Source organism: Muntiacus reevesi, chromosome 20 (assembly GCF_963930625.1).
Source record: "Muntiacus reevesi chromosome 20, mMunRee1.1, whole genome shotgun sequence".
Taxonomy (NCBI): Eukaryota; Metazoa; Chordata; class Mammalia; order Artiodactyla; family Cervidae; genus Muntiacus; species Muntiacus reevesi.
The window spans coordinates 48694410-48710575 of record NC_089268.1 but is presented as its reverse complement, the minus strand read 5'-3'; the positions used below and the strand labels follow the sequence as shown (position 1 = coordinate 48710575).

General features: G+C 47.4%; 1 protein-coding gene across 1 annotated transcript in view; it reads left to right on the top strand.

Moving 5' to 3' along the window:
* LY86 (lymphocyte antigen 86) overlaps nucleotides 1–16166 on the top strand; it is a 39791-nt gene that overhangs the window by 17133 nt on the left and 6492 nt on the right. Inside the window, exons 2-3 of the mRNA XM_065913001.1 lie at nucleotides 8182–8268; nucleotides 9478–9606. Coding sequence (XP_065769073.1) covers nucleotides 8182–8268; nucleotides 9478–9606 — 216 coding nt within the window. The remainder of the gene's footprint in view (nucleotides 1–8181; nucleotides 8269–9477; nucleotides 9607–16166) is intronic.

Genomic DNA, 16166 nt, shown 5'->3' with positions numbered 1-16166 from the left:
AGAACACTTACATACATGTATGGTTCCACATATGTAATTTTCTCAAGATGACAGAATTATGTTGCTGAGGCAGTGGTTTATGGTTGCTGGGGTGGGAAAGGGGACGTGGGGTCAGGAGTGATTGTCAAGGCCAGCACCAGGAAGGTTCTTCATGTCTGTGTCTTGCCTGTAGTGGTGGAAGTTGAAGCTATGAATAGCAACCCCACCACTAAGACTGACTTTAGCCTGCCAAGGGATCAGGCCGGGTAATGTGGGGTGAGTGTATGGCAGACACAGCTTGCACACGAAAGACCGTGTGACTCTATGTTGGCTATGAAATAAGAGATTTAGCATACATGTGTATCTTTTATTGAGTTTATGTTTTGGCCGTGTAATATCATAATTAGGTGATGGAAGTGTTATACTCCAGATGAAAGCGGAAGCCTTTTCTGGTTCGTCCGTGTATCCCCAAGGCCATGTATCAGGTCCTCGGTAAAATGAGTGAGAAGTTGAGTTGCATTTCCCATTCTTCAGCCACTAGTATGCACTGTCAGCGGTGAGACAAGTTCAAGCTTGTTTGCACCCTCACGCTAAGGTTTATGTGGCACCGTGATGCCCCCAGGGTTTCCCAGGTGTCACTAGTGGCAAGGAATCCACCCGCCAATGCAGGAGACACAAGAGATGCAGGTCCGGTCCCTAAATTGGGAAGATCGCCTGGAGCAGTAAATGGCAACCCACTCCAGTATTCTTGCCTGGGAAATGCCAGGGACAGAGGAGCCTGGCGGGCCCCAGTCCACTGGGCTGCAAAGCGTCGGACGTGACTGACTGACTGAGCTCGGGGTGTGTGATACCCCCATGGCAACACACAGTGTGACTGCATTTCATGTTTGTCGTCCACCTACTCCTGGGATGCACAAGGTCAATCGTGAGAGCTTCGGATGGGTCCTTATTTCCCTTGAGACGTTTGGCAAGGTGTTTTCGATGAAAGCTCATCTTCATTGCTTTTTATCTCTTTTTTGGCCTCAAATGTTTCTAATATAAAAAACCACCTCCTCCTAAGCCCGTGGAAGCCAGACTCTGGTTACCCCTGGGGAGTGGAACTCAGAGGCCAGAAGATGGTGCAGATTCACACCCTGTATCTGTCAGTGATGAGTTCCAATGAATCCTGTTTATTTTACAGTTAGAAGCAAACAAGGTAAAGGATACAGAATGTTGAATTTGGCAGCCGAAAACTTCACACTCAAAAACGCGTTCACCCAGCTTACAGGCAGGCTGTGGGATGTGCGCATTCCTGCCCTCTGTGTTACAAGCAGTAGCCGTTCCGCTGTGAGGGTGTTCATTGCGTTTTGTTCTCTTTGACGTTAGGAACCATGCTAAGCAGTTTTGAACACCCAGTCTATATAGCCAAGGCTTCCCTGGTGGCTCAGGTGGTTAGGAATCTTCCTGCAAAGTGGAAGACCCGGGTTCCATCCCTGGATCAAGACCATCCCCTGGAGAAGGGCATGGCTACCCACTCTAGTATTCTTGCCTAGAGGATTATATGGACAGAGGAGCCTGGCAGGCTATACAGACCACGGGGTCATAACTGAGTGACTAACACTTTCACACTTTCACTTTCCTACATAACCATGCTGAAGAAACAAAAATCTAGATCACATACCCTCCTTTGGCTGTGTGAGCCAATTCCCGATGAAATGCTGACCGAGGAGACTGGAATGGGGGCAGAACTGCTATTATTTGAAATACAATGGCCCATCGGGGAGCTTTGCCGTACAACTCTGCAGTAATAAGATTTGACAGGTGGGGAGAGAGGAGAGACCGGGAAATAACACAACAACTAGCTCGAATGCATTTACCACCGCGTAAGTCATTTCTTTCTCTTCAAAGGCAGGAAAAGAGGATGGGGCAAGGGGGAAAGGAACACACCACAGCACGTCAAGGACAGAAAAGAGGAAATTAATTTTGTGTTGCCATGGTAACGGATTTCCAGCCATGGCATCTCACAGAAGCCTTCCCGTCATTGTATTTTTTTTTCCAAGGATCCACAATGACCCTTGAATGTTATCATAGGAATCACACAAGAAAAACACCCCATCAAAACACAGCCATACAAGAAGGCAGACTTTCAGATCCATGCACAACTGGGCCTGTATGGTAACAGAGCATCAGCTTGCAAAACCAGTAACCACCCAACCTAAAGGAAGAAATCAAAAGCAAGATCTGTTTATTTTGTTTTATTTGCAGAAGAATTCTGAAAGACTGCAGAGGTACATCTGCTAATATTTGACCTGAGACTAGATTTTCATCCACACTCAGAAACTCCATCTTAAGTGCCAAAGCAAATACCTCTGTTATGAAGATGATAAAGTTAATATGTGCTAACACCTTTCCGAAGAGTCTTCCAAGTGCAGGGGAAATCAGTCACTGGCTTCAAAACTCGAGCTTCCCAAGTGACTGCTGGCACCCACCAGAGCCGACCTGAAAGTCCAGCTTCCCTCCTGCTTTCATCCAACTGCTCAGCCTTGCCTCTTTTCAGTTTATTTATCCAACCAGCTGAGATATGTGATTTGTGTGCGTGTCCACTATGATCAAACCAGTCAGTCCTAAAGGAAATCAACCCTGAATATTCACTGGAAGCGTTGATGCTGAAGCTGAAGCTCCAATACTTTGGTCACCTGATGCAAAGAGCCGACTCATTTGAAAAGATCCCGATGCTGGGAAAGATTGAGGGCAAAAGAAGAAGAGGGCAACAGAGGTTTAGATGGTTGGGTGGCATCACCGACTCGATGGACATGAGTTTGAGCAAACTTTGGGAGATGCTGAAGGACAGGGAAGCCTGGAGTGCTGCAGGCAACTGGGTCACAGAGTCGGACACGACTTAGTGGCTGAGCAACAACAGGCAGAGCTATGAAATTTGGAAAATGGGACCAGCGTCATGAGGCTAGTCCCCTCCTGTGTCCCTCAGACCTCGCAACCAGCAGCACAGAAGCTGCAGGGAGCAGAGTGACTGCCGTGGACTCGAGGACTTGGGGACGCACGTGTGCCTGAGACATACCAGTGGGGAGCCCAGTCTGGTGCACCCGTCTGGCCCCATCAGGCCCCACTGACCTCAGAGAGGAATTGCACTTCCCGAGGCTGTGCCATTGGAGTTTGTTTTCTTGCCCTGATTCCAGCTGAGAGCCCGACACCGGTCAGAAACACCCCAGGCCAGCGCATCCTCCCCCAGATGACCGCCTGAGTCCAGCCCCTCCCGGGAGAGCACAGGCCGCCAACAGATCTTAAGGCCCCAGGATGGCTCTGGGGCTGAGATGTGCAAAGACCCTGCACACACTAGGCCGCTCCTGTCCGTCTAAGTCTCCTCTACTCCACGAAGGAGCACGAACCAGCTCCAGGGGGCGTGTGAGTACCCTTAGCGAGAAGGCAGATGCTCCTGGCTCCACTTCCTCACCCTTTTCCCCGGGGATTTCGTGTCCGCTGTTAGGAGGAGGATGCCTTCCAGGCACACCTGTCCCCGGGGCGTGGGGGCAGCAAGGCAGCTCACCCACTGTAACTGCCGCCCTCTCTCGGGCGGGCGCCGTACAGGGGGACTCAGCAGACAGGACAGAGGTAGAGCTCAGAGGCTCAGGAAAAAGAAACTTCCATGAAGAGATCAGACATCTCACCCCAAAGCTTCTCCTCTTTCCTCGGTTCATTCCCTGCTGTACGGTGAAGCGTCGGGAGGAAATATTTATCTCTGCCCTTGACGCCCAGGAACGCCACTATCATTAACTCCCCAGGTTTATTCTTTCAGAAGATCCAAATTCAGATAATCCGGTTTCTATGTGGTCAAAATCACCCGGGGCAAGTGTCCAAGGAAAAATGCCCCACCCTGGTCTCCAATCAACTCCCACACCATAGAAGGAGACCTGCTTTAAAAACGCAGCCCACTTTCTTTATTTTGGTAGCTGATTCTGTAGATGTTTGTCTGGCAGCTGAGAAAGCAGTTCTTCAAAGCAGTGGTTCTTCACTAGGCGAGTTCATTCCCAAGAGGGTATTTAGTAAAATCCGTAACCTTTTTTGTTGAACTTGGGGTTGGGATGCTACTGGGGTCTAGTAGGTTAGAGGTGTAGCTAATATCCTACAGCACACAGGAAAAAAAAAAAAAAAGAAGAAGGATTTTCCCCAGAAGGATTTCTGACCCAAAATGTTCATAGTGACAAAGTTGAGAAATCTGGCTTTCAAGTTCTTGATGAATTTACTGCATATAATCCCTATTATTCATTTGACAAACTACTACTTGGAACCTAGTATAATCTTTTTCTTACGAATGTCTTTGTTTTTTATTTAATTTATTTTGTTTTTTGGTCATGCCAAGTGGCATGTGGGATCTTATTTCCCTGACTAGGATTTGAACCCGAGCACCCAGCAATGGAAGCAAGAAGCCTTAGCCACTGGACCAGCAGAGGAGTCCCACATAGTATAGTCTCAGCACGTGATGCCGGGCTCTGAGGCTGGGTAGCTTGCCTTGAAGCATCTAGTAGAGGAGTGGCAGAGGTTTACAAGAAAATAAAAAATATTTTTTACAGAGCAAGCTAAGTGCCCGAGTGAAAATATCAGGCAATAGGGGAAAGGCTGTAAGTGTGTGAGGGTGGGCTTAGGGGACAAGGAACAGATGTTATTTTCCCTGAAACAACTGCAAACTGCATGTTCACTCTAAAGTATAAGATTCATCCTCAAAAATAAATAAATAAATTAAAAATCAGTCTCAAATATAAAATTGAAATAACTGCTAGGAAATATCACCAAAGCCCTAATCACTTTTTAAGCAGTCTATCTTTCTGTTTTATAGTCACATCCTCAGAGAGAAGCAACCCGCTGCTTTCTTTGTGACTTTGTTCCTTATTAAGATGATTTTCTTCACAATAATATTTTTCTAGTACCAGGGAGATGTTTTATTTCCTTCTTCTGGCCTCACTTTGTTCTCTCCAGCTATGCCTTTAAAATATTGATCAACACAGTGTGGTTCTGTGCCTGATAATTAGCTAATCGACACATGCTTATCCCCTTTTATCTTTCCTCAAATAGCAACTTAAATTTGTTCACAATCTTGAGGATGCACTTTCCTAAGCCTCTGTTGGTTGGCCTCTTTTTCAATACTGAGGGTCAAATATGTAGCGGGAAAAATTGTCTCCTTAAGCCCTGCTCCCATATTCCAAGCTGAAATAAATGCCAGGAGGGCACAAAGATGCTGAGGAACAAGTAAAATGGGCATCAGAAAAAATGGCTTATCCCCCCAGGAAATTAGTGACCAGATCATAGGAGTTTCATCAAACAAAAGTGCACTTAGATTAGATTCGCAGGGCTGAATAGCATAGTGATCATTTCCACGGCAGATACCACAGACAATTATGCATCTTCCAGGTCAGCAGTGTGGATGATTAAACTGTCTGGAATGCTCCCACCAACAAATGTGAGCTCATAGCTAAGCTGAAATTGAAACCAGTCATGAAATAGAACTGCCAGATGCCACAGGCCTGCACAGAGAATACCGCAGGTGATCTCACTAATCAGATCGCTAACACCCACCTTCACGGCTCTGCTTTGTGCCTGCCTCTGTGCAGTACTGGGCGGCAGCTTTTTATTTGTTGGTTTTTAAGTCTGAGTTTGAATCCTGACTCTGCCATTTTCTGGGTCTTAAACCTGGTTAAGTCAACACCACCTCTCTAAGTCTTTATTTTCCCGTCTGTGAACTGGGGATGACCAGGCCTCTCTCTCAAGATTGTCATTCATTCCATCAGTCCAGGTCCAGTCAGAAATTCAGAAACCCCGTCAGTTATTTCAACAGAAAATTTAATACAGGGTATTGGTTAAGCAGTTGTTCAGTTCAGTTCAGTGGCTTTGTAGTGTCCGATTCTTTGCAACACCATGAACTGCAGCACGCCAGGCCTCCCTGTCCATCACCAACTCGCAGAGTTTACCCAAACTCATGTCCATCGGGTCGATGATGCCATCCAACCATCTCATCCTCTGTTGTCCCCTTCTCCTCCTGCCCTCAATCTCTCCCAGCATCAGGGTCTTCTCAAATGAGTCAGCTCTTCGCATCAGGTGACCAAAGTATTGGAGTTTCAGCTTCAGCATCAGTGCTTCCAATGAACAGTCAGGACTGATCTCCTTTAGGATGGACTGGTTTGGTCTCCTTGCAGTCCAAGGGACTCAAGAGTCTTCTCCAACACCACAGTTCAAAACCATCAATTCTTCGGCACTCAGCTTTCTTTACAGTCCAACTCTCACAAGCAGTTGTTAGAGAACCAGAAAAGCAAAAAAAAAAAAAAACAAAAATGAGGGAGCAGCTGCCGCCCAAGGCCTGTGAGCAGAGGACAGAGGTGAAGGTTGTTAGAATGTGCAAGTTTGATAGCAGAGCCCTTGAAGGGCTGAGGTGCAGGCAGCCGGAGAAGGGGTGAGTTACCATCACCACAGAAGCTTTGGGGCTGGCAGAGCTGAGCCTCAGCTGATTCTAGGAAGGTACAAAAGAGAGCTGGACACTGGAACCAGCCACCACTGCTGGCGACAGGCCTTCAGCAGGGGACACGCTTCAGCATCAGCAGGAGTGTAAGGAGAAGTCTTTCTCCCTCTCAGCCCGTCTCTTTCTGGCGCATCTCTGGCAGGTGGCAAAGTAGAAATGTGAATGCAAAGAGCCCCCAGCTTCACACAGCAGAGCCTTGAAGGCTAATTTGAATCTGAGAGAAAATAACTTAATACATAACCCATTCATCCATGCATTATGTGCATTTATGGAGTGCTTACTTCATGTTTGACCTCAAGGCTCTGCGCTAGGTGCAGGGGAGTCTGGCGAATTAAGTGGAAACCCCATGAAGTGCATGGCTTGCAACTCATAACACAGACCCTTGCTTAAAATCAGCTGTCTTCTCTGGGACCCAGAAGGAGACATAAGGAAAAAGGAAATTAAAAACGAAACAACACGAATGAAACAAAACTCTGGCTCTTGCCTTTCAGGAGGTCTGCGTTTAGGTTAATTATTGTGAGGAAAGTCAAACGTCAAGGCACAAAGTCACACATGCTCGTAGGCCGTAAACAGTACTTCAGACACAGCTATTTGAAGAGCTTAGAGAAGCAGAAAGCTATGTGGGGGAAATCTGGAGGAGGGCGTGGCAACCCGCTCCAGGATTCTTGCCTGGAGAATCCTATGGGTAGAAGAGCCGGGTTGGCTACGGTCCGTGGGGTCACATAGAGTCAGACACGACTGAAGCGACTTGGCACAGCACAGAGAAACCTTCACACAAAACAAGTGGGAATGAGCGACTTTAGTTTGTAGACAATGGCCTGAACCGGTAAGACCAGGAGACTCAGGAGAAAGCGCCTGGAACTTGCTGGAAAACTTGCTGGATGGCGCTGACATTGCCGCCAAGATCTTGGGGAATGGAGCGTGGACTCTGATGTGGGAAATGGAACTTGGGGCCAGCAGAGCATTTCTTGACTCCCTCTAAGGCATAGACAAGCCACTGGGACGTTCGGAATAAGCAGAAATTATACGTAAAAAATATTGGTTTTGTAGCTTTTCTATTTGACACAATACCTTTCAGATAGTGGGATATTTGGAAACAATTGCTGTGTTGAATGGGATGGGGTAGGACGGAGTGATAAAGGCAGGTCTTAACTTTGAAAAGTTGCACCTACTTTCTCTTGCTTGAAATATAGTACAAAATACTTTGTGAAATATCTGAGGCAATCAATTTTAAGGACAAAAGTTCAGGAAATAAAAGCAAACAATAATCGGAGTTTTAACAAGTAAAGACAGAACCCACCCAGGACTTTCCTGGTGGTCCAGTGGTTAAGATTCTGTGCTTCCACCACAGGGGCTGCGAGTTTGAACCCTGGTTGGGGAACTAAGATCTCATGTGCTGCGTGGCGCGGCCAAAAAGTTAGAAAAAGAAAGAAAAGATGAAACCCACCCATCAGGACGTTGTGCTCATTTCTCAGCCCGAGACCTGCTGTCAGAGTGAACTCGGCGTCGGGTTTGCAGAGACGGGGAGGGGCGGATGAGAGCATCACGGACTTCGGCAAGGAGAGTGCTGGGCAGTATGCTGCCAAAGCCGCTTCAGTGACTCACGTGGAAAAAAGGCACAGAGTGGGTGTGAGTCTTGAGCGTGAGCTTGCAGACCGTGTGGTGTCCTCACGTCTACCCCGTCCTTTTCTTCTTGGCAGACCCATTGCAAGATTTTGGCTTTTCTGTCGACCAGTGTTCCAGACAATTAAAACCAAATCTCAACATTAGATTTGGAATGGTTCTGAGTAAGTAAACATTATTGTCATAATATAAAACATGACACAACCTCTTCGTGGCTCAGACACCCAGTTATTCGTATTTACTGTAGTGGCTGAGCCGCTGCATCCCATCACTCTCTGGAATTAACTATTTCCATTTCCATTTCTCTCTCTGGGTAATATCCAGATAGAGCAGAACTCTCATTTAAAGCTGTTCTTTTATGAGAAGAGACCCTAGACACTCATTTGGATGCTATAAGCACCTGGAATCAGTATATCCAGCAAAAAAAAAGAAAATATTTCGAGCCTAAGTATCAATGTTTGCTCAAGAGAAGGTTGTTTACTAGTTGTCTCCGCCACAAACAAGTCTGGCACCAGCAGCATGGTTTATCTTTGCATTATTTCATTCCACAAATAGCTCATCTAAGCTCTTAAACCTGGACTCGGGCAAAGACACAGGACATCTTCTCTGTCCACTGAGTCAATGAGCCAGAAGGCTTTCAGGTTATTTATTTTTATTTTTACGTGGCCAAGTTGTCACAGTTGGTCATCATATTGCTAGAGCTGCTAGACTCTCTCCCTTCTCACAGTTTCCTCAAAACCAGAGCAGAAGGATTTAATAAATTGAGCATGTGAACTCTTTCCAGAGAAATGGAGGGAACATTCCCGGATGCCAAGACCTCTCAGGCATCTCGGTATTTCCAGACCTTGCACAGTGTCTGGGCTCCATACCAACAGTTCCAGGAATGCTGTAGGGAGAAACAGGACTAGAAGGAAGGGAGTGAGTGGAATCTAAGCAGGGAGGAAAGGAGAAAAAGGCAGAGAGCCGGGAGCCAGCCGTGCAGAGCGGCCAGAAGCTTCCTGGGTGATAATGGGCATCAGCGGTGGGGGTTGCAGGCTGGACCGCAGCCCGCCGCTCTCGGGGGAGGCACCTGGGACCACATAGCTGAGAATCCGTAGGAGGCAGGTCCCCAGAGACCACGGCATCAGGGTAGGGGCGCAGGTCAGCTAGCTGCTCCAGGCAGGTGAAGTCCATGAAAGGGCTGTCTTTCATCCACAGACTTGTCCCAGTCACGTTGCCCAAACACTGTTTTACCAAAATAGAAAGCTGTTCGCCATACAGCGCAGATTTCTGGCGATGAAAGGTCTTCAGCTCAGGCTTTTATGACTTCTGCACACTCTGACGCTCAGCGAAACCCATACTAACAGGAAAGCTGGCCTCCCCTTTGCTCCCAGGGGAGGACATCGAGCAGCTGTTTCTGGACATCGCGCTCTTCAGTAAAGGATTGTCCATCCTGAACTTCTCCTACCCCATCTGTGAAGTGGATCTACCCAAGTTTTCTTTCTGTGGAAGAAGGAAAGGAGGTAGGTGTTTGGCCAGCTAATGGCCGGCTGGGGCCCAGAGAGAGGTGGACAGGAGCTTGGGGCCAAGGTCATGATATCCAGACCGACGTCTAGGGTGCCCCCTCCCCTGCGGATAAGGTTAACCTCATGTATCATCACATGTTGTATAAAAATGACCACACAGCCCATCCCACAGGACATGCCTTACAGGGTGAGTGTGGACATCAAATGAAATGCGTTTATCAGGTGTTTGCAAAGAGAAAATTGTTGTTAAGTGTTAGCAGTGGCACCTTGTGAAAAATGACCAGTGTGATAAGCTACATGAAAACATTAGATATGGACTTAATTTTAAAGGCATTGCAAGCTTGGAGTTAAGATAAATATGACCCTGACGCCTTTTGCAAGCTGATAAGTCCTTTAGTCAAAGAAATAATTGCTCCCTGGTTCATCTTTTGCGTCAGTCCGATCTTACCTGCGTTCAGTGTTTGTCCAAAGCGGGGAGTACATCATAATTAGATGAATTTCAATGCATAACAGAGAAGATCCCCTGAGAGCTATTTTTCAGGTCTGACATGACTTCGCCCAGGAGGCAGCTGTCATTCCTAACAGCAGCTGGAATTGTAGGGCTTCCACGACAAAGGTCACTGGTCTCACACCTGCAAGGAAGACAAAGCGGGAAACTGAGTGGGCGCTCGGGCTGGGCGCCTCCCCGCCCTCCCTTTCACAAACGTGGGCGTTTCCTGTCTGTCCGGGTTCACGCTGAGCACGTGAGCCTGGCCATGCCCCGAGATTACTGATTGCAAAGGCCTCTCAGTCTCACTGTCTCTAGCTGTTTAAAGTGAGTCCTGACAGCTCTATCGAGGTCAGCAATTCACATTTCATCAACCAGTGTTTCGCTGCCTCACCATGTCTAAGTGCTGCTTTCTGTGGGTCTAAGAAACGAAGGAAATTTGGAAAGTACCTAGATTTGGAAAAAATGCCCCAAACACTGTCTGCAAAATGCCTTATACCTCACACAGCTGTAGTAGAAAACAAGACAAAACGCCTTCCAGGCAAAGGCCACCTTAAGAATCCCACCGGTAATCTGTGCCGAGGACCGGACAGCCTCTGTCAACACACCCGCAGCCCCACCTGGGGCCTCACTTTTAACTGTTCTGCATTCATGGTACGTCTTAGTAACAGATGCGGTCCCAGGACCCGAGCCACTGATTTCTCCTCTAAAAGAAGGGGAGCAAGTGGCTGTGTCTGAGGCCTCAATTTTAAAATGCATCTTCTCTGGGGTAGCGTCCCCTACCTGTTTGCACATCCGTGATTTCTGGGCCATTGTGGACCTCCTGTAGTGGCCCTGTGCTGTAATGGTTAGCACCCTGGACTTTGAATCCAGCAATCTGAGTTCACATCTCAGCGGGACCTGCTTATCTTTGGGCTTCCCGGGTGGCTCAGCCGTAAAGAATCCACCTGCCAGTGCAGGAGACCCGGGAGATGCAGATGCGATCTCCAGGTCGGGAAGATCCCCTGCAGGAGGGCATGGCAGCCCACTCCAGTCTTCTTGCCTGGGAAGTCTCATGGACAGAGGAGCCTGGCGGGCCTGGGAAATCTCATGGACAGAGGAGCCTGGCGGGCTACAGTCCGTGAGGTTGCACAGGGTCAGACACGACTGAGCAGCTACACAACAGCAAGACCTCCTGTGTCTCCAAGTTGCTTCGCTTTTTCAGGCTTTCGGTTCTGCGGGTCCCTGGACTTTTGTGTTCAGTCTCATCCAACACAGGGTTGGAGGCCAGGCTTACACAGAACCAGACCTTCGCTGTCCCTTATGGCTGTGTGGCTTCAGGCAGAATTACTCAGTGTATCTGAGCCTCAGTTTCCACATCTCTACACAGACCTCACGGGATTCTTAGTAAGGATAAATTGGACAATTATACAAAGTCCTCAGGACAGAGTCTGGCACACAGGACTCAGTAAGTGATAAATGGCAGCAGCTGCCCGCAGGTGATGAGGGATTTCTCGACCAAGGGCTCTGAGCCCCTGAAGTCATCAATCTCAGAGTGGAAGTCTGCATTTTAACAAGGCCTGGAGAGGCGGCAGAGCCTCGGGGGCTTAGAAGTTTAAGACCTTTTTCCCTTGGAGGTGGCGGGAGCCTGACTTAGGTCCAGGTTGTATATCCTCTGCTGGCTGAGAGAGCAGAGCCCCGGCAGCCCGCCTCCACCTCTGGGGAGAGACCCCCGCCTGCAGTTCTCACGAAACTGGAATTTGGAAGCAGCAGCAACTCAGCCATCAGCCTTTCTTCTCCTCGTGTTTTATTCCTTGCATACTTCAAGCAGCTGTGGGTTTCCTGCTTGCAGCGAGTGGGCAGCTGCCGCTGCTGCAAGTTCATAAAGAACCAAGAAAAACAGTGGTTTGTTACTGCATTGGCAGAAAACACCCACCCTTGAACTACAAAAAAAAAAAAAAATAGAAACAATGATCACCTTGGACTTTTTTTTTAAACTGAGAGAAGGAAAGGAAGGAAAGAAAGAAAAGACAGACAGAAAAGAAAGAAAGAAGGGAAGGAAGGAAGAGAAAGACACATTGCCTGCTAAGGAATCCTGTAGCCCTGGGAGCTTCCCTCCATCCTCAAAACTAAGCCTCTTGTAAATGAGGCAGAATACGTTGAACTGGTCCTTTGAAATCCATCAGTTCTTTTTGTTGAGCCCAGAATATTGAGATTAATAGTGACATAGGACCTGGGTCTGGATAGTCAAAGCTATGGTTTTTCTAGTAGTTATGTACGAATGTGAGAGCTGGACCATAAAGAATCTGAGCATCAAAGAACTGACGCTTTCAGGTTGTGGTTTGGAGGAGACTCTTGAGAGTCCCTGGAACTGCAAGGGCATCAAACCAGTTCATCCTAAAGGAAGTCAGTCCTGAATATTCTTTGGAAGGATTGATGCTGAAGCTCCAATACTTTGGCTACCTGATGCAAAGAGCCGACTCCTTGGGAAAGACCCCGATGCTGGGAAAGACTGAAGGTGGGAGGGAAAGGGGACGGCAGAGGATGGGATGGTTGGATGGCATCACTGACTCATTGAACATGAACTTGAGTAAACTCTGGGAGACAGTGAAGGGCGGGAAAGCCAGGCGTGCTGCAGTCATGGGGTGGCAGAGAGTCAGACATGACTTAGCAACGGAACAGCAACAAAGGACCACAGTGTTTTTAATTCTCTAAGGTAATACGGGATCCTTTACAAATTCTCAGCCTGCTGTGGAGTTTCATTAAATCTAATTGAAGTGAAGTGAAGTCACTCAGTTGTGACTATTTGCAACCCCGTGGACTGTAGCCAACAAGGCTCCTCTGTCCATGGGATTCTCCAGGCAAGAACACTGGAGTGTGTGCCATTTCCTTCTCCAGGGGATCTTCTCCACCCAGGGATTGAACCCGGGTCTCCGGCGTTGCGGGCAGATGCTTTACCGTCTGAGCCATCAGGGAAGCCAGTACTCACAATTCTGTGTAATCATCGTTTAGGAAGCTACTTGAGAAGGCAGACTGGCAGCTCTCCTGTCCCACCCCAAAACTTGGGCCCCGCGGGTTGCTGGTATTTGCATTTTAACAGACATCCTGAGAGCTGTGGTGCGCACGAACACCTGAGCCCCCAGCCCGAGGAGGACCGCCCTCTGTGATGTCTGTCCCATTACTTCCGGTCATGTCGCCCTTCCCTGTGGCTGTCCCGGGTTTCTGAAGTTCGTCTCAGTTTCTCCTCTTTCTTCCCATCACCATCTTCTTCGCTTCTCCTTCTGGCAATGCAATCAGCCCACTGATTCACAAGCTGTATTTTGAGACTTATATTAAGTGTTTATCCACAGAAATCAAAAAATAGGTTGGTAAGGAAAAAAAACTTAAATCCTCCCTCCTTTCTTGCTGCCAGAAGTTACAGCTCTTACAGAGAAAACCTGGGCGGCAAAGACACACAGTCCTTGTAGGAGGAATGACGTTGGAGAAAATCATTTCACCTCCTGGGCCGTCCATGGCTCCGTCGTTGGCCCTGACCAGTCCAAGAGCCACTGGTCACGTGTGGCTCCTCATATTCAGAAATGGGGCCCATCCAAGTGAGATGAGCTCTGAGTGCAGAGTTTGCACCAAATTTTGAAGACTTTGTACAAAGCATAGTATGAAAAAAGAATTTAAAAATCTCATTGATACTTTCTATGTTGGTAATATATTGAAATTACAGTCTTTTTAAAAATTTTGTTGAAAAAATCTTTCAAGTGGAGATGATTCACATAACTTCAAGATAAAATTATTAATGGCATATTTTAATTCATGCGTGTTTTACTTTCAATATGATCATAAAGGTTGCCATTTTTTAAAAAGGATTTTAAAAGGCTTGATCAGTTTTTTCAAGTTTAACTTAACTTTGATATGCGTGTCACCGTCTTAAAGGCATCATCGTTTTTTTTTTCCCTTTAATTGTTAACTGGTCTTACTCTGCCAGATAAATATTCATTGTCAATGGCTTTAAGTTCTTTAACATTTTCTTTGCTTTTCAGTTCAGTTCAGTTCATTTCAGTTGCTCAGTCATGTCTCACTCTCTGCGACCCCATGAACCACAGCACGCCAGGCCTCCCTGTCAATCACCAACTCCCAGAGTTTATTCAAACCCATGTCCATCGAGTTGGTGATGCCATCCAATCATCTCACCCTCTGTTGTCCCCTTCTCCTCCTGCCCCCAATCCCTCCCAGCATCAGGGTCTTTTCCAATGAATCAACTTTTCGCATGAGGTGGCCAAAGTATTGGAGTTTCAGCTTCAGCATCAGTTCTTCCAATGAACACCCAGGACTGATCTCCTTTAGGATGGACTGGTTGGATCTCCTTGCAGGGACCTAGATTTTTTTTAAAAAATTAAATTCAAAATTTGCATTTTGTATGCAATGTATTAAATACATTTTTTTGCAAAAATGTTTTTGTTGAAGTCTAGTTGCTTTATGATGTTGTGTTGGTCTCAGCTGCACAGCGATGTGAACCAGCCACACGCACACAGCCACCCCTCTTTCTCGGGTTCTCTTCCCACTTAAGCCACCACAGGATACCGAGCAGAGCTGCCTGGGCTATACCGCAGGTTCTCATTCGTCATCTATTTTATGCGTAACATCCACAGTGTGCATATGTCAATGCCGCGCTCTCCGTTCACCATCCCACCCCCTTTGCCCTCCTTGGTGTCCATGCATTTGTTCTTTTTGTCTGTGTCTTTATTTCTGCTTTGCAAATAGGCTCATTGAAATTATAATGATTTTAACATTTGGGTTAATATACATGTGTTGTTAAATTAATTCCACTTGTTTCTTTCTCCTTTTTAAAAATAATGCAGATTACAGACGTGGCTCAGGTGATATTTCCATGAGACAGTGCTGACCTAAAACCGCAGGTTCCAGTATGATAGCCGCTCGTCACGGGGGGCTGTTGAAATCACTTACACTTAAATTAAATTATACACTTAGCCACACTAGCCACCTTTCAGGTTCTCAGTGGCTACGTGTGGACAGCGGCTGCTTTACTTAATGATGTAGACACAGGACAGTCACACGTTTGTGGAAAGCTGTACTGAGCATCACTGACCTGGTAGGTTCTGTGTGGCCCTATATTTTTCTTAACCACCTGTCCTGAGTTTCGTTGGAATGTGTGTTGGAAACTTCATTCTCTAGCCCAGGTACCTTCTCTTTTGTTGAAATCCTAGAGTACGCGGGTGTCATGGTTCCAAAGACGTCTTTGCTGGGAGCCCAAGAATCCGCCTGCAGTGCAGGAGACCTGGGTTCGATCTCTGGGTTGGGAAGATTCCCCTGGAGAAGGGAAAGGCTACCCACTCCAGTATTCTGGCCTGGAGAATTCCAAGGACTGTATAGTCCATGGGGTCGCAAAGAGTCAGACACGACTGAGCGACTTTCACTTCACTTCACTTCAAGTGTATGTAAGCCACCACTCTTGGCCTTTCTGCGGTCAACCACCTAGTGTCTCCCCTCTGAGCCCAAGGTCAGCCCAAGGTCAGTGTATCAGCGTCCTGCTGCTGCTGTGACCCTAGTGACCTGCCACACAAAGGTTCTCTCTTATGATTCTGGACACCAGAGGCCTGAAACCAGAGTCAGGAGGGCTGTGTTCCTTCCGGAGAATTCAGAGGATGGATAAAGATCTGTTTCCTTGAGGTTTTTAGTTTCTGGAGGCTGCTGGCATTCCGTGGCTTGTAGCCACTTCCCTTCTCTCTGCTTCCATCCTCACACCCCCTTCTTCTTCCAATCTTTTCCAACTTATGAGGACCCTTGTGGTTACACTGGGCTCACCCAGACAATCCAAGGTAATCTCCCCATCTCAAAATCCTGAACATGACTGCAATCGCAAAATTCATTTTGCCTTGTAAGGTATCTATGGGTTCTAGAAATCAGGACATGGGCATCTTGTAGGAGAAGGGAGCGGGCATTAGTAGCCAGTGCAGCATCCAGACGGAGAATCAGCACAACTTGTCTGACCTCCGCATACCCTGACGTTGTGACGAGGCCAGGTAATTATGCTTCATCAGGGGAAAACTCAAACTCTGTATGGTTCCAATGAAAAGGC